Consider the following 24,035-nt stretch of genomic DNA (forward strand, 5'->3'; position numbering starts at 1 on the left):
CATTTTACCTCCCTTCCTATGCGAAGTATCGTTATCTTAAATCTTGGTTTAAATATTTCCTTTCTTTTCTTTATAGTTTTACCAACCATGTACATATTCCTAAATAAGTTGTTTGGTTTTGACCGACTTTGAATTGTACATAAATAAAATCATACCTTATTAATGCATCTAGCTGCAGTATATTCATTTTTATTGCAGTTTTAATAACACATGCTTTGAATGCTATACTTGATTCATTTAACCCTTGGTTGACTCTTGGGTGGTTTCCCATTTTTGGTTGTACTGAGGCAAGGTGCGGCAAACTGTGGCCCTCAGGCTAAATCTTGCTTTTCCCGGTTTGTTGAAACGCAGTCTGTTGGAACTTAGCCAGGACATCTGACCGTATACCGTCCATGGCTGCTTCTGTGCTACACTAGCAGAGTTGACTGGTTGTGACAGAGACTCTGTCGGGCTTAAAAACCTAAAATAGTTATTATTGTTTCCCTCAGCAGAAACAGGTGACTGCCTGCTCGAGGTATATACTGTTCTGTGTCTGTACCAAATGTATTCTGCCACCATCAGTGCTTGAATGTTCCCCCTTCCCAACCTTACCAGCGCCATGTGTTTTATAAGGATCTAGTGTGGTTTTAAAAAACAATTCTATTTGGGATTTGTTGGGCCTTCTTATTGTGATGATTTGTATCTCTCTATAATTCTGGAAAATTCTGACATTTTCTCTTCAGATAAGATTTTCTTCAATTGTGTTCTTTTTGTGATTGCCTTTTGCAACTCCAAGTAGACATTTTAAGGTACTTTATTCCTCTTCTATGTCTCTTAACCTAGTATTTTCCCATCTCTTTAAATTTGTGTTTTGGATTGCTTCTTTGCCTATGTCTTTGATGTCCTCAGTTTTCTCTTTATCTGACGTCTGATCCATAGGTTGAGTTTTTAATGTCAGGAGTTTAATATATATATATTATATATATAGTAGCTTAATATATTTATGTATATATAAATTTTTAAAATTTTTTTATGAAATTTTTTTTCTTATTTCCATGGTCCCCCCCCCCATCTTGTTTCTTCTTAGTAATCTTTTTCTTTTTTTCCTGGCCATTATTTCGAACTTCCATTTTTTTTAAATATTTTTTCTCCCAGGATTTCTATTTTCCTTCCTTTCAGGACAGCTTAGAAATGAATTTAGGATTTACACACACACACGTGCACGCACATATGTTTTTTAGATATTTCAAGGTTTTATTTTTTATTCTTGAAGTATAGTTGGTGCACAATGTTTGATTAGTTTCAGTTGTACAGTGGAGTGATTGGAGAGCTCTGTACCTTATGCTATGCAAAGGGTATTTCTTGATTAAGATAAAAAATATCCTTTTCAGGATGGAGGAGATAGATGTTTCAAGGGCATTTCTCCACTTTGCCATAATGACTAAACTACATAAAAGTATATATTTTTTTCTCTCAACGACTATATTATGCTTCAGAGTATTTATTCTTTGATCTTTGTATTTAATGTTATAATCTTTCCTATATTTCCATGTTGTATCCATAGACTAGGTTTCTTGAGTGAGATTTATTGCTTCTCAAAGGAAATTAATAATTTCAAAGATTGCTTAATCTTACTAAATTTACAATTCAGGTATGTTTTAACAATTTGCCTTTTCAGTTTGCTTACTCCTAAGGTTTAACATATTACATATTTTTTTTGTCTTTTTTTCCTTTTATTTAAGGCTACGTACATTTTGCTCATTTTCTTTCTTAGATCTCAGGATATTCTAAATGAAGAAAAAACAAATGCTTTCAATCTTGACACAGATTTATCCCCTCAGCTTCCTTGCTTTTTAATTGTTTTGGTGCTTTGACGGTGTTTCCCTTTTATGGTGTCAGATATCAGTCTTTTCACGTATTTTCCATCAACTTTTATGATTAAGATATTCTCTTACCATAAAGGAGCTAAATGGACATGTGAGATTTCTTTTAGTATTTGTTTTTGTTAATATTTACATTTAATTCTACAATCATATACAACCTGTTTTGTACATGATCTATGGATTTAGATCTTCTCTTCCTATTAATTACTTACTGATGATTTTTTTGAGATCATATATTTTTGTGCTTTTTCGTGTCCACTATGGGGTTATCCTGTTATAATTTCATTAATCTCTGTTGCAATAGCATTTATATCATTCATTCCATCTTGTTGGGATATTAAGGATTATACCCATCCATAATTTCTAGCACTGTTATCCCATATTTATGACTATTTGAGTTCAGAAATGTGTCCGTGAAGCTGGTGATGAGAACACAGACGGTGCCCTTGTTGCTTATTTGTAGATGATCTATGGAATCCTCAGGTATATGGAATACAGCTTTCAGGAAAGAAATAGATCATGTTTTCTCAATCTTGTAAAAAAATGCTGTCTTTCTATGAAAATGCCTATAGACAACATGACATAAGTTTAGCATCTAAATTAGTGGGCTAGTGGTAGCAAATTCTGAGTATGTTCAAGAAGTGACATCTGTCACTGAAGAAGAGACATTAATAGTAGAATAAGGGAGGAAACAGCAAAAGTCTTGAATCTAATACTGTGAAAATATCCTTATTTACCTCAATAGCTTTTGAGAAGATCGTTGTGTTTTAATATTAGATATATGAGGTATTAGAAAAAAATGTAAATGTTGAAATTCTTAGTAATTTTATCCAATCTATATTGGATATATTATACAATCGAATCTATTTGGATAGTTTTTCAGGAAAATTTGTTTTCTAATGGATATTCAAACTTTAGTTACATGCAGAGGCTATTTTTCTGGGATATTGTCTATAATATTTTGAAACAGGGAAGTGCTATTATAACTTAAAATAGTGTTAATGCACTACTTAGCAGTTTTCTTAAAATATTTTTTGTGAACTACTTAGTAGGGCTGGAAGATATTATACAAGCTAAAAACACACGTTTAGACAAATATTACATGTGCATCTTGGAGTTTCATCGTTCTTTTTATTACAATGTGATATTTTTATGGCATACCAAATATATTTCAGGTTTTTTTTTTTTTTAATCACATGAAAATTGGCACCATTCCGTGATAGGCTAATAATTAAGCATTAAAAATCAACCTTGTAACCAGCATAATAATAAAGGACTGTTGCTTAAATAGTCGTTCTAAAGCTAGAATAGAAAAAGTGCTAATGAACCTTTCCCCCATTGTAATTACATTCAGTGTTTAAAGTCTCTCATTTTATGGATTATTTTTTATAGAGAACTACATCTCAAATTATTTTCTTCCCTTACTCATCATGAACCTCTCCCTCCTCCTCTTAGCAATCTTCCTGAGCTCTTTTCGGGTGCCATATGAGGAAATCAAAATGATGATACTGGAAGTGGATGAAACACAGTTGGCAGAGTCTATGATTCAGGTAAATAAACTGGCAGAGAGCTTAAATTCCAATATTTCATTGCAAGCTTCTCATTAAATAGAAATCTGTAAGTGAAGCAAAATTCTTAAACCAAATCATTCAACTGGAAAATCATTGCCGCATAATTAGTTTTAGCATAACTTCTGCTTTGCCAGGAGATAAAACTCTGCATCTTCTCTTAACTGCAAACCAAATATAACGCTATCAAAATGATTACATTTCAATTATTTTAAATGACTGTTTCTGAAAGGCAAATTGTTTAATTTTATATATATGTTTTTGTTTTGGTTACAGTTAAGATTAGTAATATGTTAATTAAAATTTATTTGTATAATCCTTTTAGAATATGTTTTTCTTAGACTTTTGTCTTATAAAGTCATATTATGATTTGATATAGAAGACAGAGGGTAACTTTATTTAAAGTTACCTTTTATTAACAACCCTTCCTTGAGTCATTTGTGTTCCTACGAGTACTAGAAATTGTGGGCATAGCATTCTGAATTCATTCAGGTGGCTGCGAGGTTTTTTAAATGGTTTTTACCCACAGTAGTACTTAAGGAATGCTAGTGTGGTACCAGAGTTGCTCGCTGAAATCCACATAAGGCATCAATAATGCATATCTTGATAAAATGTAAAGTCGGCGAATCAAACCACAAATCATATAGTGAGAGAATAATATCTTCTGTTTACTATCTTTCATTCTTATAATGGATGTACTTAGAAAAAGGATTTTTTTTAGCAATAAAAAGAAACCAGAGATTATTTGTTAGTGTCAACACGTTTAAAATTATTTTAGACGTTTCATCCATCAGTTGATGGTATCTTTAGCAGCCTTTGGTTTTGCCTCTCCTACCTTGTCTTCCCAATGTGGTTGTGACATAATCCCAGTAGGAGTTTGCGTTGTGAGTCGCTGAGACAATCAAACAACGTAATCCAGTAACTCTTGAAGCCTTCATTCTCTAGCACTTTCTTTTTACTAGATTTTTGTCTTTGTGACTGTTGATTGTGAATGTGCCTTGTTGTTGGGAGTAGACTTCAAGTTCCTTAGAGAAAATATTTCTACTTAATACATATGGGTATTTTTCCTAATGCATTTGTTGAGTATTTACAGAGTAGCTTTTAACTTGATTACATGAATGTGTTGGATGTTCAGGTGGCTCTTGGACAGAGATGGGGGAAGAATTTGGATTTTTTATTTTTTATTTTTTATTTTATTTTATTTTATTTTTTTAAAGATTTTATTTATTTATTTGAGAGAGAGAGAATGAGAGACAGAGAGCATGAGAGGGAGGAGGGTCAGAGGGAGAAGCAGACTCCCTACCGAGCAGGGAGCCCGATGCGGGACTCGATCCCGGGACTCCAGGATCATGACCTGAGCCGAAGGCAGTCGCTTAACCAACTGAGCCACCCAGGAGCCCAAGAATTTGGATTTTTTAAATTCATGTCCAAAGATCATCCAGTTCCATAAAATTTCTTAATATATTAGTTTTCTATTGCTGCTGTAACAGTTTACCACAACTTTAGTTGCTGAAAATAACACAGATGTATCAGCCTACATTTCTATTGAACAGAAATCTGGCGTGTGTCTTACCATGCTAAAGTCAAGGAGTTGGCAGCCTTGCATTCTTTTCTATAGGATTTAGAAAAAAATCTTTGTCTTTTCCTGGCTCCTCATGGCTGCCCATATTCCTTGGCTTGGGACACGTTTCTTCAACTTTGAAGCAATGTTGCCTCTCTTCTTTCTTTCATAATTACATCTCCCTCTCGCTCCATTGTTCTCTCTCCCTCTTCCACTTTTAAGAACCTTTGTGGTTACGTTCGGCAGTTCAGATAATCCAGAAAAATTTTCCTATTTTCAGGTCAGCTGATAACAACCCTGACTTCCCTTTGCCATGTAATCTAATATTTCCACAAGTTCTTGGGATTAGGTGTGGACATCTTGGGGGATGTGGTTTAGGTCATCTTTTGCCTACCACACCTACTAAATATTAAACAAGTTTTAGGAGTTTAAAATCTAAAGACTTAGTTTGAACTTTTATAGATTGATTAAAAAATAAGAATTTCATGCTCTTTGAAGTCTTATTTTAATTTCAAAAATATATTCCTAATTGTAATGTGAAGCACTGCCAATTTTAAACACGGCATGGAAAAAACATTACTTGATAATAATCACCATTTTGGTAAGCTCTGTTCACAGTCATAACTTTATTTTGGCGTATCTTGTTATGTATTCATATATAACCAGTTATCAGTAGTATGCTGTTTTTGATGTCAGCTCTCTGCCTCATTCTTTACCCACTTGCCTTCATTTGTCTTCTAGTAATTAATTCGTTTAGTATATATTTTATTATACCCACCCACCATGTGCAGGGCATGATGTCGGGCTCTATTAGGCATGGATTTTACCTTTTTGGAATTTCTAGTTTGGCAAGGGAAATGACATTTACCTATATAATTACAAGATAAACATGACTGGATCAAGAGTTTGTTTATTTATTTATTTATTTATTTATTTATTTATTTAGAATTAGAGGATGTGTTAAGGGAGCACTGTGCTATGTGTGGAGGTGAGGGTATTTACATGTGTACATGTGTGGAGGTGAGCATTCTGCAGGGTTGGATACAGTATGGATGTAGAAAAGGCAGTAGGGCTGTGTGAGTAAATTAGTAGGGGTCAGTTATTCTGGCCCTAATAATTCCCTGTGCCATGAGGGAAGAGTTGGGGGGCAGGGGGCAACTGCGAAGAGTTTAGTTTGATAGGACCTTAGGATTTGTGAAAGGATGGTGAATTTGGTAAAGGGAGAGACAAGGGAAATTTGGGCCTATGTTCTTATAAATCATAACAGTTTCATTACTTTACAAAGTAAAACTAAGCAAGTGAAAAATTAATAAATTCATAATAAAAGATTAATTATATGTTAACTACAGATATTTAAGGGGATTTGATGGTCATCTAAAAGGATACTGAAGAAATTCAGAGGCCTGATTAGTAAATAACTCACATAATCCAGCTGTCAGCTAGAATGGTTGAAAGAAACATAAATAACCAGGTCTTTGGGCCTCAGGCAATTTTAATAAGAGAAATTTCTATTTATATGGAAAAATCCTCTATTGCTTTTATTCAGTTGGTAGTATTAACAGTGAATTCTTTTTTAGGGATTATCTTAAATTGCCCCTTTTTTTGTTTGTTTTTGGCCAGTCAACCAAGTTTTTGTCCAAAGGTACACAGTGAGTCCAAAACTTGTTCTTTGATCTAACTACTTTGATATATAACATTCTCTAACATTATTTTTAACTAATGACACGTTTGGGGGAGTTTTTCCCCATAAATATATATAGCATGATGTAGGCTTAATTATAACTTGTACTTGACTTTGGGCTTGTACAGAGTATACTGACGCTATTATCTGGAGTTGTGAGCACCAACCACTCTGTTTCTTAACTTTAATATCAGGACACTAATTTGTTTATAACACTATTATAGTCAATTATATTTTGATACAGAGGATCTGTATAGACTTTGTCCCCAGGATTGTGTAATCATTAAAATTCTAACAGGGAAGACAATTTGTGTGTTTATTTGGTCTTTCTCCATTGGGAGTGTTTCTCTTGTCTAAATGTGTGGCATGGGAAAGGCCATGGATAAAAGGAGCCAGAATAACCGAGAGCCTGTGGTTTCTGGACTGCAGGTGATATAGGCCAAAGGCCATGGGCACTTAAGTTCCTAAAGGTTATCTCTATAAGCTTTTTATCTGCAAAGTATATCATTCTGTGTCTTCAGTGTCTTTTCAAGTTTTCTTTCCCATCAGAAAAGTTAGTCTTTGTTTTAGAGATACTTTAATTTTTATTATTAAAACTGTTAATCATGTTCATTAAATCTTGCAAGCACTTTCATTAAAATTCCCCGAATTTCATTTCTTTCTCTTGCCTTTTAGTAGCAATATGATAATTTCTTTTATCCCCTCGAATGAAGTGTTAAAATGTTTGGCTTTGACTGAAATTTCTGACATTTAATTCCCTAAAGCTGAACTGTGATTGATCACATTTACCCAGGTGAGAAAGCTGTTCCTTTGGTGTAGGCTGAGTTTTTCTTTCTCAGTTTTATAGTTAATCAAGTGGCGCTTGATTTGAATATATAACTCTAGAGAGAAGAGAGGAAAATTGACTGCTTTCAAGATGCAGAGAATGTAGTGGAAGGCTGAGTACAAGGCTGAGGTTACCTAATAAAAGTAAAGATTGACTTTTTCAGTGGTTTCTTTCCCATAGTTGATTAATAAATCTTTCTAGATTTCAAGAAGCACATTTAGTGAAGATATTTTCTTGTGGTTTTAATTTTTAGAACCTAATAAAGCATCTTCCTGATCAAGAACAATTAAGTTCATTGTCTCAGTTCAAGAGTGACTATAACAACCTATGTGAACCTGAGCAGTTTGCTGTTGTGGTAAGTACCGTCCATCTCTCTGCATTAGCTCTCCTGGGTGGGGATTTTCATACTGTGCCACACAGGAAAGAACTGTCAGACCTTTTCACGTCAGGATTGTTTTATAAACCTTTAATGTCCATCTTGCCTTTTTTTTTTTTAACCTAAGGATGTTTATGGAAAATTATCTTGATTTCAAATATATATATTGAAACTATAGCCTTAAAGTCCAAGGAGTTTTTTAAAGTATAGACTTGATTTTTTTGCATGCGTTCTCTATTTCATGTCAAAATGTAAGATGAAAACTGCACTCCTATGGCAGACGAGTATATTTATGATTTATTCTGGAGCTACGTATTCCAACATACTGCAAGAGTAGCTTCAGTTTCTTGTTCTATCGCTCACCTCTGTTCATCTCCTGTTTTAGACTGTGGAATTAGAAATACAGTCTCCTTCTTGGCAATGAGGATGAAAAGTGAATACCTTTTTAAAAAAAATCTTTGAGACCCCTTGATAATCATCTTGTTCCAGCCTCCTATTTTATAGAAGTTGGGGTCAGAAGAGGTGAAAATACGTGCCAATGTTACATATTAGCTGAGTTGCAACTTAAAATTATAATTTTATCAACCTTTCTTTCTTTTCTTTTTTCCTATCATTAAGTTATCATTTTGAGGTTGGTTACATTCAGTCATTATGACAATACTTTAGTGTTTCATTTCTTTTTATTTTTTTTTAAGATTTTATTTATTTATGAGAGAGCGAGAGAGAGAAACAAGCAGGGGGAGGGGCAGAGGGAGAAAGAGACTCTCCACTGACTGGGGAGTCTGACCTGGGGCTCGATCCCAGGATCCTGGGATCATAACCTGAGCTGAAGGCAGATGCTTAACTGACTGAGCCACCCAGGCGCCCCCATTTTTTTTTATATGTAAGATTATTTTTTTCCCTTTTATTTTCAGTTCTATTACCAACCTCCAGGGATATGATGGAATTGTATTTGATATAATTTTGAAAATTTGGGTTGGCTAACTAAAGGACTGTCTGCATACCATATTTTGCATGTTGTAGGCATTTGCTCTTAAACTACTTCCTGTTTCTTCATAAACCCATTCTCCTCACCCCTCTCCACAGCACCTGTCCCCTTCCTGAGTTCACAAAACGCTGATTAGAGCACAGAAGTGGGAGGGGGAAGCAGGGTTTTTCCTATTTATAGTCTTATAAGTTTGATTATAAAACCTTTTAACTGATTTTCTTTACAAAAATGTTATTCATTTTTTTTTAACCCAATTCTCTAGGGTATCAGTTTCTCTTCTCTTTTTCACTTTCTTTTGTATTTCTTTGTTTGCTTTATATTCTTTTACCTGATCACGTTGTCTTTCTTTTGATCCCTATTTGATGCTCTACCTGCACTGTCTTACATTGGGAATAAGTGAGTAAGGGAGAATTTGCATTAAATTTTTAACCACAGACTTTTTTGCCCATCTTTTTCTTGACTCTTGAATGAAGACTACAAAATGTAAAATTACAGTTTTAAAATATTTCCCATTCACGTTAAATCTGAAACACATACAAGCTTATGTGAAAATGCCTATTTAGCAAGTAACTTTTTACATTGCACATAATCACAGAAAAAATGTAAAATGCTTGCCATGTTTTAGTGATTTTCACAGAAGAATGAGTCCAAACTTGCAGTTATTTTAGTGTATTTAAAATAGCCAGGTTATGTCCTCCTTCGAATATCTGGAGTTCACATCAAAGAGCCATGATTTATAAGCGGTGTTATTGTAGGGGTCAGAAAGTTAAAACAATTATATTTCCAGATACTAGTGCTAGAGGTTATAGTTTTGATTTTAAGACAGAGATGGACCACTTCCATTTCAGGACATGTCAACTCAAACTTGACCTTGAATCTTCACATTCCATGCCGGGTCATACCTGACTGCAAATGGAATTTAATGTAGAAAGAGTAATGCTATTGAAAAACATCTGCTATAGACAATATGAACAGTGCTTTATCATATGTTGATTGTGAATATTCTTGAACACATTTTTGTAAGTTCTAGTTTGTGTGGTACTGACATTTTAAGACATAATTGCTTTCGTGAAGAAAGGAGAAAGAAAGTTGAGGAAAATACAGTGTGTGTGTATATATATATTTATTTTGTCAAATAGTAATATTCTTCAACTTTATCTTCTTCCCTTGCAACTTTTCACCATTCCCAGTCTGTCTTCCTCTACTTCTCAGACACCTACCCCCACCAAAAAAAGAGGGGGAAACCTACTTAAAGTTCTAAACAATACTTGAGAATTACCAAAAAATATGATGGACAAAAATTATAGAGCAGTGTGGAATGCCTGAAGTTTTTTGTTCTTTCTGGAATAAACGCTCAATATTAAGTTTCTTTAAAAAGTGGTATGTTTTCAATTTATCAAGATTATATAAGTAAGATGGTTTGGTGGTTTTAGGAAACTGATTATAATTATCATGTGTATTTCTGTGATTCCCATTATACTGTTTCATTTTTAAAGTAATAAACTTAATTATGTTTGTATCAAAGATGGGCTATTACCTTGAGGTAAGCTAAACTGCAGATTCCTACATTACTTTGATCTTTGAGAAAAACATTTACTTATTGACTAAACTTAGATTTAAAGTACTAATCATTTCTACCTAAAAACCATCAATGTATCACAGACAAGGAATAGGCAAGGGTTAGGGTAGCCTTTGCACCCCCAAATGAGGCCAACATTTGCTTTTTCATTTTCACCCAAGAGAGACTTACTTTTAGCTCTGTATCGTATTCCAGTTCTGTAACCTGATAGTGATTTCTATATTGTTTTCATTTTAACAAAAATCAATTAAGGGTAGCTCAGCCCGTTATGCATCCAACTCTTGGTTATGGTCTCGGGGTCATGAGAGCAAGTGCCACATCAGGCTTCGCATTGGGTGTGGAGCCTGTTTAAGATTCTCTTTCTCCCTCCCCCCTTCTTCTTGCTCTCTCGCTCCACTAAAAACAAAACAAAACAAAACAGTTAAAACTCTACAGTTACATTATTTGCCAGTTTAACTTTTTCTTTCATCCAGTTATATAAATTTACTAATTTGATTCATGTGAATTACAGATTTCTCAGAAAAGGTGTGTTCCATTTCAACAAACATCAAAATTTGATACGATAGTCACTATAGTTGTTTGCATTATATAATCAACCTTAATTCCACTAAAGAATTTTGTAAAACAATAAACAAAAAGCAACTCCACCAGGACACTGGCATTTGTTTACATTATTTTCTCTTTGATAGAAAGGCAGTGTGCAAAAGTGACACATTCAAAATGTTAGTAAACCAATGTCCATTGAAGACCAATTTGAATATATAAGACATAACATGTAAATTAGAAATATGTTTTACCTTTGTCATGTATTACTTAGATACAACGTTTTAGAACACTATGTCCTATATAGAGTGTGTTATACAAATAGACTATTGAGAAATACTATGCCAATATTCATTGGATTGTATGTCCCTGAAGTTTTCTTTCTTTTTTTTATATTTTATTTTTTTAATTTAAATTCAATCAATTAACATTAATGTGTATTATTGGTTTCAGAGGTAGAGGTCAGTGATTCATCAGTCTTATATAATACCCAGTGCTCATCACATCACGTGCCCTCCTTAATGTCCATCACCCAGTTAGTTAGCCCATCTCCCAGCCCGCACCCCCCCCACCCCCCCACAAGCAACACTCTTTCCTATGATTAAGAGTTGCTTATGGTTTGTCTCTCTCTGATTTCGTCTTGTTTTATGTTTCCCCTATGGTCCTCTGTTTTGTTTCTTAAATTCCACTTGAGTGAGATCATATAATTGTCTTTTTCTGATTGACTTTGATATGTATGTATTCTTTCTAGGTTTTCTATAATATAGTATTTCATATGCACTTTATTTCTCCCTTGAAATTGGAAACAAAATTTTTTAATGCAGATACTATCACTATTCAAAAAAAAAGTTTTTAATGCATGAATACTAGATACAGGTACTTTTATGCCTTGAAGGGTTTAGTCATTCATCTGTTACTTTTAATAATTCAGAGTCTTGAGATACCTTCCTGAACTAATTCTCCCTGCAATCTTTATGACTTGGACCTTGGCCAGCTGAGCAGGACAGTTGTTAGGTGTTCTGGAGCTGGTCCTGTCTGTGCTCTGTAGTCTAGTTGTGATGGTGACATTGGTGGTGGTTGGTGGCCTGGTACCTTTTGGAATTGACCCTCTGGTGCTGTGCATTCAGGGTCTAATGGTTTAATGATACTATTAAGTTGTTTCTGTAGCTGAGTAGAGTATACTTATGTCCTATGTTTTCTGGGAGATTTTGACATATGAAAGATAACATCCCTTCAAAAATGTGAAACAGTTATCATTTAATACTGAGAGACTAAAGGTTCTAGTCAAATGGTATTTTAAAGGAGTGCTCCGGGAGGTGGTCTATCTCTGTATCTTTTTGTGTGACTTGAATGAGACCATTTGCATGCTGATTTTATTTGTTGGTTTAGGTTTCTGGGCAGAGGACATTGAATACTAACTGTGCCTAATTTGAAATATTCTTTTCCCTGGAATATTTTCAGGGAAAATATTCTTTTCCCCTCATGCTTTATTCAACTTTATTTTCTATCAATAAGTGAAGAAGTGAAAATATACCTGCCTCTTTTCTTGGATTCCTTCCTTCCCTCTTCAGCTCTAACACCTCCTCACTTATCCTCCCAAAATATTGCCTACTTATCAAACCTGATTTTAGTTGTATGACTATTTTTTTTATATTTGCAGTTTCTTTGATCAGTAAACCATTAGGTAAAATCACTGTTCTCACAGTATCATGATTTAACTGTGGGAGAAGTGAGACATGTGAATAGTCAGTGGGATCAGAAGATGAGCTGAAGTTTGGAAAAATGCCTAAAAATTTGCATTTGAAACTTGGTGCAGTAGACTTTCTTTGATTAAAAATTCTAAGTTTTTGATTATTTGTCTCCACATTATTTAATTCTGTTAAGCTGCCTGTTCTTCAAAGGGATTAAAACATTTATAGGAAGGCTGAATTGAACAAATGTCCTGTTTGTGTTCTGTATTTTGAGCTGCCACCATTTGGTGTCACTATAGGGCAGGGCTTTTAAACTTTGTGCGTGAGAGACCTCCATTGTTTTGTTTTTTGTTTTGTTTTGTTTTTTTAAATCAAAAACTGTTGTAGGAAGTTTATGCATATTTCCTTGAATAAAAAATGCCTGTTTTAAAATAAACCCTAATATTCTTGTTGTAAAACATTCAAATAATGTATAAATATATTGAATACAATGTGGAAGTTCCTTGTATCTCACTAGCTCAGTGCATCCCATACAAATTATTTTTAACATTTTTTTGGACTTCCAATCCTATTTCTTTGTATTCACAAATATATGCGTGTTCATATGAACATTTAGAAAAATATATTGTTCAGAAACTTTTTCATTGTAAAAAAATATATGTTGGAGATAGTTATTTTCATGATGTACTGGTTTTAAATTTTTTTTTAAGGTTTTATTTATTTGTCAGAGAGCGAGAGCACAAGCAGGGAGAATGGCAGGCAGAGGGAGAAGCAGGCTCCCCGCTGAGCAAGGATCCCAATGCAGGACTCGGTCCAGGACTCTGGGATCATGACCTGAGCCGAAGGCAGACGCTTACCCGACAGAGCCACCTTAGTGTCCCTGGTTTTAAATTCTTTAATGGTATTTTATGGTCTTTAGTGACTTTTTCTTTTAACTATTCCTCTAAAGAAGGATGGTTAGTTGGAGGGTTTTAAAATAATTTTGTACACATCTTCATGTATGTACTTGGATATACTATTCAGAAATATTATGTCAGTACCCATTAAATTGTATGTCCCCAGGATTTTTTAAAAGAGTAATTCTGCATTCATCTTTATATATGCATTTGAAGGCAGTGTATCTTAGATGTTGTGAGTATGGACTCTGGGTTTCCATCCTAGACCAGCCGTATTAGCTGTGTGCTCTTGGGTAGTTACTTATGTTTCTGTACCTCAATTTTCTTATTTATGAAATGGGACTATATTATTTCCTTGTGCTGCCATAACAACTTATCTACAAACTTAGTGACTTCAAACAACAGAAGTTTATTGTCTAATAATTCCGGAGGTCAGAAGTCCAAAATGGGTCTTCAGGGCTGCATTCCTTCTGAAGGCTATAGAAGAATATTTGTTTCCTTTTTCCAACTTCTGGAGGCTCCTCACATTCGTTGGCTCATGGTCCAGCGTCATTGTGGCTTATGTCATCACATCTCCTCTGAACCTCTCCTCTCCTTTTATAAGAGTCTGTGATTATATTGGGCCTACTTGGATAACCCATGATAATTATTCTACACCTCTAAAGATCCCTAATTTAATCACATCTGCAAAGTCCCTTTGACATGTAAAATAATGTATTCAGAAGTGTTAGTGATTAGTGGTTATATTTAAGGGATCATTATTCTACCAATCACACGGGCAGTAATAGTGCCTACCTCCATTATGTTCTTCTGAGTATTAAAAAATCGATATGGTGAATGTGTGTAAATCCTCTTATAATGATAAACTCTTTATAAAGGTTAGCTTTCTTATTAATATTATTTTTTTAGGAAAGAGTCCCAGAATTTCAATTACTAGGTTAAGGGTATTTTTTATCTTGAGAGTTATTGCTAAATTACTTTTCCAAGATATGTGTGTCAATGTATACTTTTAGGAACAATGTATGTGTGCATTTTTTTTTTTTTTCTGGTATAGTCACCGATACTTAATATTATCTTTTTTCACTTGTTTTTATGTATTTTACTTTATGTTTCTTGGGTTATGAGATGATATTAAAGCAGTTATTATATATTATTTTTCTTCTTAGAACTGCCTATATCTTTTTTCTTTTTTTCTTCTAGCTTGTAGGATCTTACATAATCTTTTTGTTACTCCTTTATAAATATTTGCAGTTTTTTTTAATTTATTTTTATTTTTTTTTAAAGATTTTATTTATTTATTTGAGAGAGAGAATGAGATAGAGCATGAGAGGGGGGAGGGTCAGAGGGAGAAGCAGACTCCCTGCTGAGCAGGGAGCCCGATGTGGGACTTGATCCCAGGACTCCAGGCTCATGACCTGAGCCGAAGGCAGTCGCTTAACCAACTGAGCCACCAGGCGCCCTATTTGCAGTTTTTCTTAATGCTTCTCACTTGTCTCTTTGCTTTTATTTATGATGTCTGGGTTTTTTTTGTTTTTTTTTTTTAGCATTTTTGAAGTTTGGTTTTAAAAGTGAGTTGAGATAAAGAAGACCTATGTTACTCACTTAATGATAGGAATGTATTCTGGGTATACAGACAAGCATGGTTCTTTGTATATAACAGGAGCATGGTTCCTTGTTTATAATAGGACCAGTTGATTCAGTCTTTAGTTTGATTGCAGGGAAGATCTGTAAAGATGTAAAATAAGTGTGAAATATCACAGAATATCCATCACTGCCTCCCTAAAATCCTTCAGTTGCTTCCCATAGCTCTTACATGGATGTCTACAGTTCTTCGAATAGCATTAGGCCTTAAAAAAAAAAAAAATCTTTGAAGTATAATTGACATACAACAAAATGCATATATTTAAAATTTGTAGAATTTGATTAATTTTGACATGTATGAATATACCCTTGAAACCATCACCATAATCAAGATAACGAGCATACCCATCAGCCCCAAATATTTCCTCAGGTCTTTCTAGAAGCCCCTCCTTCCCATCCACCAAGAACTCGGTCTTTAATGAAGCATTCCTGCCTCCCCTCCCTCCTCTAGTCTTAGTTTTCCCCTATCCCTCGTCTTTCCTTAACTTGCTGAGCTCTGAAGGCACCATACTTAGGCCAGTTGGTATGCTTCCTTTCCCCTTCCTTTCCACTTTGAGGAAGACTTCTCTGGAATACTTTCCCTACAAGATTCAGTATCCCTCCTCTTTGTTACTGTACTATCCTGTGCATATCTCCAAATGGCTGTTATTCCCCTAGAATGTAAGTGTTCTTTTACACCAGACAGTTTTCATTTATGCTTAGAATTTTCTGTAGGCTGAAGTAGCTCATGTTCATCTTATTTCTAACACATAGTGTATCTTCCAGCACGTGGTGACCACATGATATTAGCTAAATGAATATATGAAATAAAGAAGAGATGAACAGAAAGGAGGGAAAATATATGTTAAGAACAATAAAATAATAGTGTGAAGAATTTTTTACAGAAGATTTTGTTGTTTTAGAGCAGTTTTTGGTTCACAGCAATACTGAGGGGAAGGTACAGAGATTTCCCATATACCCTCCGCCTACCACATCCATGACCTCCCCCATTATCAACATCCCCTCCCACCCCCACCCCAGAGTGGTACATTTATTACAGTTGATGAACCTGCACTGACACATTATTATTGCCCAAATTCCATAGTTTACATTACAGTTCACTCTTGGTGTTGTACATTTTCTGGGTTTGGACAAATGTATAGTGATGTGTATCCACATTATGGTATCATATGGATATTGTTATTGCCCTAAAACAAATGTCTTTTAAAATCACTTTTTAAAAAAGTTTTTATTTAAATTCCAGTTGGTTAACATACAGTGTAATATTAATTTCAGGTGTATGATATAGTGATTCAGTGCTTCCATGTAACACCTGGTGCTCATCACAAGTGCACTCCTTAATCCGCATCACCTGTTTAACCCATCTCCCCACCTACCTCCCTGTGGTAACCATCAGTTTGTTCTCTATAGTTACAAATGTTTCTTTGTCCCCCCCCATTTTTCCCTTTGCTCATTTGTTCTGTTTCTTAAATTCCACATATGAGTAAAATCATATAGTATTTGTTTTTCTCTGACTTATTCTACTTAACACAATACTCTTTAGTTCCATCCATTTCATTGCAAATGGCAAGATTTCATTCTTTTTTATGAATGAGTAATATTCTGGGGTGTGTGTTTATCCATTCATCCGTTGATGAACACTTGGGCTTTATTCATAATTTGGCAATTGTAGATAAAGCTGTAAACATTGGGGGGCATGTATCCCTTTGAATCAGTATTTTTGTATTTTTTGGATAAATACCTACTGGTGCAATTGCTGGATCATAGAGCAGTTTTATTTTTAACTTTTTGAGGAACCTCCATACTATTTTTCAGAGTGGCCATACCAGTTTGCATTCCTACCAACAGTGCAAGAGGATTCCCGTTTCTCCACGTCCTCATCAACACCTGTTGTTTCTTATGTTGTTGATTTTAGCCATTCTGACAGATCTGAGGTGATATCTCATTGTAGTTTTGATTTGCATTTCCCTGATGATGCGTGATATCTAGCATCTCTTCATATGCCTGTTGGCCATCTCTATTTCTACTTTGGAAAAATGTCTGTTCATGTCTTCTGCCCATTTTTTAATTGGATTATTCATTTTTTGGGTGTTGAATTTGATAAAGTTCTTTATTTTGGATACTAGCCCTTTATCAGATATGCCATTTGCAAATATTTTCTCCTGCTCCATAGGTTTACCTTCCAGTTTTGTTGTTTCCTTTGCTGTGCAGAAGCTTTTCATTTCGATGTCCCCTTAGTTTATTTTTGCTTTTGTTTCCCTTCCCTCGGGAGACATAAACTCACTTTTTAAAATGAAAATGTTAAGTATTTTTAAGATAATTATTTTAATTTTTGTTAAAATGAATCTCTAGATAATGACTTCTCTGTGGCAAGAATGGGTGAACTCTAAAAGCAGACCAAGTAACTTATGAGCATAAAAGTCTGAATTCACTCTTCTTTTAAGAAGTAGAACTTAACCACCCTGTGAAATGCCGCCACTTGTTCGCCGGGCACAGTACGCTGTGTTCTTTTGATATCACAGCTACCCTGGACCTTTACCTTGATGCTCTTTTAACTCAGAAGGCCATTCTTTTTAAAGTCCATTGAATATTCAGGGTACCCTGTAGAGTATTTCTTATGGTACTTAGTGGTTTTCTTTTATAATAGGTGTTGAGGAAATTGTGATTTGGTGTAAGAATCATGGTTTATTGAAGCACCTTTAGGAAAGACTAAGCAAGAGCGGCAAGGAATATGAAAGAGTATCTCCACTGAGCTATTGCTTTTCCAGACTAAGTATCTCCAAGTCTGTCTTTCATGCTTTGGGTGTTGGTTATTTCAAGAGCTTTGCAAATGGCCTGCTACAAGATCAGTCATGTTTCACAGAGTTCTCACTTGAAAACTTAATGAAAGACATGAGGTTAGTATGATAGAATTTCTTTTCCATTTTGGTTTCTTGCAATTATTTCTTCCTTTTCTCTTTGATCTTTCATCTCCCATCTCATCTGTCAATGAGAGAAATCTTGCCAATCTCTCCTCCTGGAAGCTAGAGTTCTGTTTTGTCTTCTGCTTTTTGGTGCCTGTCCTGGAGTCCAAGTTCTCTCAAATTTCATGATGCTTTAGACAGCACTTTGGCAAATGCATCTGCAAATCTTTCACTACCCAGGGAGGACATTTGTTTAGAATAATAAATGATTATAACTAGATTCATAGCTATTTAAATCTTAGAGGTCTGCTTCTCTTAAGACACTAAGCATTCAGCTGTTGTTCAGTTATTCTTGTAACTCTGCTTTGCAACCTTCTTGACATGCTTCTACCAGGATCCAGGACTTAATATAGGCTCGCTAGCACAGATGGTTTTTCTTTCACCTAGTTCAAGGCTTATTAATTTAGCTTGCTTTCAATTCTCATTGATTTGCAGCTAAAATTCTGCAGACATTTAGTACTCTGTCATTTTTCTCATGCTCTGATTTTTGTCTTTCATCACCTTCATTAGTTTAAGCCAAAATAGTCACAATTCCATTTGAAGTTTTAATTAAACTTACAGAAATTTTGTTGGTGTGAGTAGTTAAAATCAGTTGTCAGTTGGAAGGTATTTTCACCTTGCCCACTCTAATATTTTCTTGGAAGATCTTGTTCTGCACAGATTTTTTTGTAGTTCTTCCTACACATGTCACAAATGGAGTTAGACATTGACAAAACTTTTAAAAGTCCACTTACATTTTCTCTTTACAAGTTGATGTATCGATTCAACCAAATACACTGAAATATACAGAAAATTAGAGGTCATCTTATGGTTGAACTTAACATGGCTTCACTGCCAATAGATTATGTTTAAGAACCATTTGAATATTGATTTGAGCTCACATTAGATTCTTACGAAATGGCTCCAGGTAGCAGTTTTTCCATTAGTGTAGGCCCTGGCCTTCTGATGTTACAGGGGACTTAGATTGCCAGATATTTTATGGAAGAATTATGACTTGAAATTGTATTGGTAACTGCACCACCATCTAGCTCATCTTTTTATTTTAATATCTTGTCTCCTGGGGTTCAGAAATGATTCATTCATTTGTGCATTTATTTGATAAATATTTACTGACTACCTGCTGTGCACTAGGCATTGCTCTAGGCCCTGGGTGAAGGGCTTTGGACGTGTCTCTTATTCCTTGTTGGTCTTACATTTCTGAAGATGATAACAATAAACACATAAACAAAAACATAATGTAATATCAAGAAAAAAATAAATACTCCTCAGGAAGTGGTGGGGTGAAGGTGCGTGTATGTGTGTGTGAAATTAACAAGGCTAGAAGAGATAATATTTAGCCAAAGCTCAAGTGACTATAGTTAGCTGTGTGGCTGTCTTGGGAAAAGCACATTTATAGACGGAGAAAACCACAAGCACCAAGGCTTTGAGGGATAAGTGAGTTTGGCCCAGCCAAGGGCAGTGGCTGTGGCAGAGTAAGGAGGAGATGAAGGGGCATGTAGGGGATGAAGTTAGATCACCTGGGCCTTGGAGCCATGGCATGAGGCCCATGGACTTTATTCTGAGAAAGCCATCAGAGTTTGAAATAAGTGAAATAATCAGATTGATGCTTTATGAGTATTGTTCTAGCAACTGTGTGGGGGAACAGATTGTGGGGAGGGGGCATAAATTGAAGTCAGTGGCCAGTTAACATGCCCTTCTAATGGTCTAATGATGAAGGTGAGGAATAGTGCTGGCTTGACAGGCTGGATGGCACTGTCCCTGGTGAGCAATGGTCAGATTCTGGATGTATTTGGATAGATGGGATTCCAGATATGAGAGAAATCAGGCTGACTCCAAAGTTCTTGGCCTGTGTAAGTAGAAAGATAAGCATTTCCAGTCACAGAGATGAGGAAAAGGCTTGCAAGAGGAACAGACTGGGAAGGGGCATCACTTAACATGTCTGTAGACCTCCAAATGGACACATGAAGTATGTAGTTGGGATGTAAGCTGGGAGTTCAGGGCTGGAGGCATAAATTTGGGACCATGGTATTTAAAGCTGTGATCTCTGGATGAGATCACCTAGGGAGTGAATTAGAAATGCAGTGCAGGAGGCAGTGAAGGGCAAGGCAAAATATGCAAACCCTACTGGGTTTTGTTTGTTTGTTTTGTTTTGTTTTGTTCCAATCTTCTCCCAAGAGAGGGACTCACCATCAGCAAGGTTTTGTTTGTTTTTACAGCTACCATCTCTCTGAGGAAAATTGTAATCCCCGGTCTAGGGAATTGTACCAGGTGAGTTTATAGTATGCCACTATTGCAGTTTGTTTCAAAAACAAAGTGTGAGCCGGGGTGAGAGGGCTATTTGGCATTTGTAGAATATAATTCATCAGGGACCATTGGAAAGAAGCTCGTGTTCATGAGAATGTGTGTCTGTGGAAAGAAAGAAAAAACTTCTTTTGCCTCTAAATCTTGCTCTCATATGAAAGAAAATGGAATAATCTCTAGCACATCATCTTACTGAAGGTATAGTGCCTATATCATAAACTAAGATAAAGTTAAAATGCCAAAAGTATGTAGACATATTCCATGATAAAATAACCCTCTCATTTAATCAAGGGATTGAGTTCATTAAGTTCAAACCGACGTAAAAATAGTAATATCAAATTCTGCCAGTAAGGGGGAAAAATCACTCGCACACTACCAATTGTATTCTCTGTAGAGTGGGAGGGTAAGTTGAATTGAGCTCTAAACGAATTCTCATACGAGCTTTTGTAACCCTCGTTCCCTTGAAATTAATAGAATGTCAGCTATATTAAATAACTTTGCAATTCCTTAATTTATTAGAACTAATGAAAACACAGCATGATCAGAATAATAAGCTCTTTCACAGAGTTCCTAACTCTTGAGTTTCTCACAAAGTTTGAATTTTCAGCTGTGTTTGTCTTGATCTTCCCTCTTTATTCACTTGATGACAAAAAGGTTCAATGTTTGCTTGTGTCTTATATAATATATGTGTAAAATGTGTGAAAGATTTGATATTAAATAGTCCCTACCTCAATTTATTTTCAACCAGTTTATTTTTAACACAACAGCCAGTGATCTAAGTCAGATGATAATCTCTCTACCTATAACCCTAGAATGACTTCCCACCTCAGAAAAATCCCAAATCCTTGCAATGGTCAACGAAGCTCTATAGAATCTGCCTTTGCCTCGGTGTTCTTGGCTCATCTTCTACTGTGTTCCCCTCGCTAACTCTGCTTTAACCACATGGCCTCTATAATATTCCTTGCAATGCCAGTCACATTCTTGAGGATTTTATATTTGCTGTTTACTCTCCTTGGACCTTGCTTCCACCAGATTTCCAAAATGGCATGCTTCTTAATGTCCTTACGGTCTTTGTTCGTATTTCTACTTCTAGAGGTCTTTTCTGAGTACCCTGAAATTGCATGCCCACTTGCCCAGAGCACTTCTTTTCCTCATCCCTGCTTTATTTTTCTCCCAAGTATTCATTGTTTTCTCATTATATTATGTTTTGTCCATTAAGCTATCAAGTCTATCATAAGAATGTCCGTCACCTCAGGAATCATTTTCTCAGGTATCTCTTGGTGAATTCCTAATGTCTTGAAAACTACTTGGCATGTGATAAGCACTCCATAAATATCTGATGAATGAATGAATAAATTTTCCATAAGGTACTATATGATTTATTGTAAATACTGAAATACTAAAACTATATAGCTCTGGGCTTACTGAGGCTTGCTATGCAACATATTCCTAGTATTGAAACATGAATCTGGCTTAAAACAACTTGGTCTTGGTATTCCAAATTCCTTCAAATATCCTTCATTGCATTTCTAGCCCAATCAGACAGGTCTGGGTTTGAATACTTAATTTACCAGGTACTAGCTATGAAACTTTGAACAAGTCTCTTAACACCCCTCAATTTCATTTTCTGTATTTATGAAATGTATGTGAATTTAGAACTTATCTCCTTAGGCTGTGGTAAGATTTAAAGGAGAGCATTCGTGGGTGGTCAGTAGTGAATCAGTACCCAGTTATGTTAGCTGCTATCCTCCTCCTCATCAGACTTGTGTTTTAAATGTTATTCTTCTCATGTGCTGAGATCCAGTTGAGGACCCACTTTCTTGCTTTGAGTCATTTCCTAATGTACAGTTGGAAAGTTTTCTCTCTCTGTTCTCTGATCCTCTTACATGTTTTATGTGTGTGTGTTTCCTTCCATTACATGTTAAGAATTATTTTCAGGTTATGCACAACCTCATAATTCCAAATCCAACATAAATCCTTTCATGTCTGTAGACTCTCTTCCTGTAGTCAGCATTTCACCCTGCTGGCTTTATCGACTTGCTTCTTGTTCTCTCCTCCGGCTCCCATGTGCTGCTTGTCTGACTCCTTCCCTGACTCTTTTCCCATTTCTTCTATTACTTAAATCAGCGTCTTACTCAGATTCTGTCTTCTCTTTTCATACCCTCCTCTTTCTCAGTGATTTTATCCACCCCACAGTTATTTATTAACTCCTTTTGAACAATGTTTAGATATTCTAGACTTTTTGTACTTTGTATATTTTTTAAATATATGGAATTCAGTGTTGCACAAAGAAGCCAAGGCGATGAGTAAGGGTGTGAGACAAAAGTAAGTACCGACTGATGAACATTTTGGTTACCATCGTTATCCTGACCCCCAGATCTCGTGTTGAGATGCATTGCCAGAATAGTTGTTTGTGTTGATGGGAACAACCTTCGAGAGTACCCTTCAAGTTACTGAAAACCTGATTAGGATAAGTTTCCCTTCTGATATTAGTTGCACAAGTTAGAGCCAGAGATAGGAGCTAAGTAGACCTGACTAGGTCTATTCAACTGAAGACCTTAGCCTTAGAAATCCCCTGAAATTAAAATCATCCAGTTGCATACAGTAAAAGCTTGATGGTTATTATAGAAAGTGTGCTTAAAGACAAAAAAAAGATACTAGAAATTGAATTTAACTCTATGAGATATTCTAACACAGCAGGTTAGACCTCTGCTTGTAAGTCATCTCATGCAGTGGGGTGGCTAGAGATTAGAATCTGACTCCACATTAGTTTAGTATGATTGTTTTTTTAATATAATATCTGAGACTTGTTACGCTTAGAGGAGGGTTTGAATGATAGCAGGGAGAGTAATTTTGGAGTTTCAGTTCAATGATAGAAGTATTGCATCAAATGAGCAACCATAGAGCAGCCAAGTGACTGCATGACAGTTATATTATTTGACTTTTGTACAGTGATAATACATTTGCCTGATATATCCCTCACGGCTGCCCTTTAGGACTGCAAGAACTGAAACTCGTATAGAGTAGGTGGCTTAACCCCTATATCTTATAAACAGAAGAGAAGGATTCACATTCAGGGTTTCTGTATTGTATTTTGTTTCTACTATAGCGTGTTGTTTCTAGGTACGAGGTTCTTGATATGTTAGCAGAGAAGTAGTTGTGTACAGGAGGTGGCCCAAAGGCAAACGAAGGGAAAGGTTTTTAAAAAGGCTTTAGCCTACATTGCATTTTGCTTAGGTTTTCTTTGCAGAAACCAAATACCATTTTTTATCTTCAGAAACTCAGGGCCCAAATTGGAGGGAAATTCTGTGTCTTTCCTTGAAGAGCCGGATGAGTGTAGATGTTTCTGGAATGTGAACTGCCTTATCAGGCTCATTATTCTTGTGGCCTGACCACTGACTTCATTGAGAAGCTTTTCCCTAATTTTCTGTCTTGTGGTTGACAGAAAACTGGGACTGGGATGCTAAGGGTGAGAGCCCTTGAAAACTTTCCTGGGATACCCAGAATCAACTGTATAGTTTCGTTTAACTTAATTTGCATGGTGGGTCCTGAGACAGAT

General features: G+C 35.4%; 1 protein-coding gene across 1 annotated transcript in view; it reads left to right on the forward strand.

The window, feature by feature from the left end:
* The window catches only part of DIAPH3 (diaphanous related formin 3), a 484,064-nt gene that overhangs the window by 216,073 nt on the left and 243,956 nt on the right, over positions 1-24,035 (forward strand). Inside the window, exons 19-20 of the mRNA XM_032402899.1 lie at positions 3,318-3,412; positions 7,752-7,853. Coding sequence (XP_032258790.1) covers positions 3,318-3,412; positions 7,752-7,853 — 197 coding nt within the window. The remainder of the gene's footprint in view (positions 1-3,317; positions 3,413-7,751; positions 7,854-24,035) is intronic.

The sequence above is a fragment of the Phoca vitulina genome, unplaced genomic scaffold, assembly GCF_004348235.1.
Source record: "Phoca vitulina isolate PV1807 unplaced genomic scaffold, GSC_HSeal_1.0 scaffold5, whole genome shotgun sequence".
Taxonomy (NCBI): domain Eukaryota; kingdom Metazoa; phylum Chordata; class Mammalia; order Carnivora; family Phocidae; genus Phoca; species Phoca vitulina.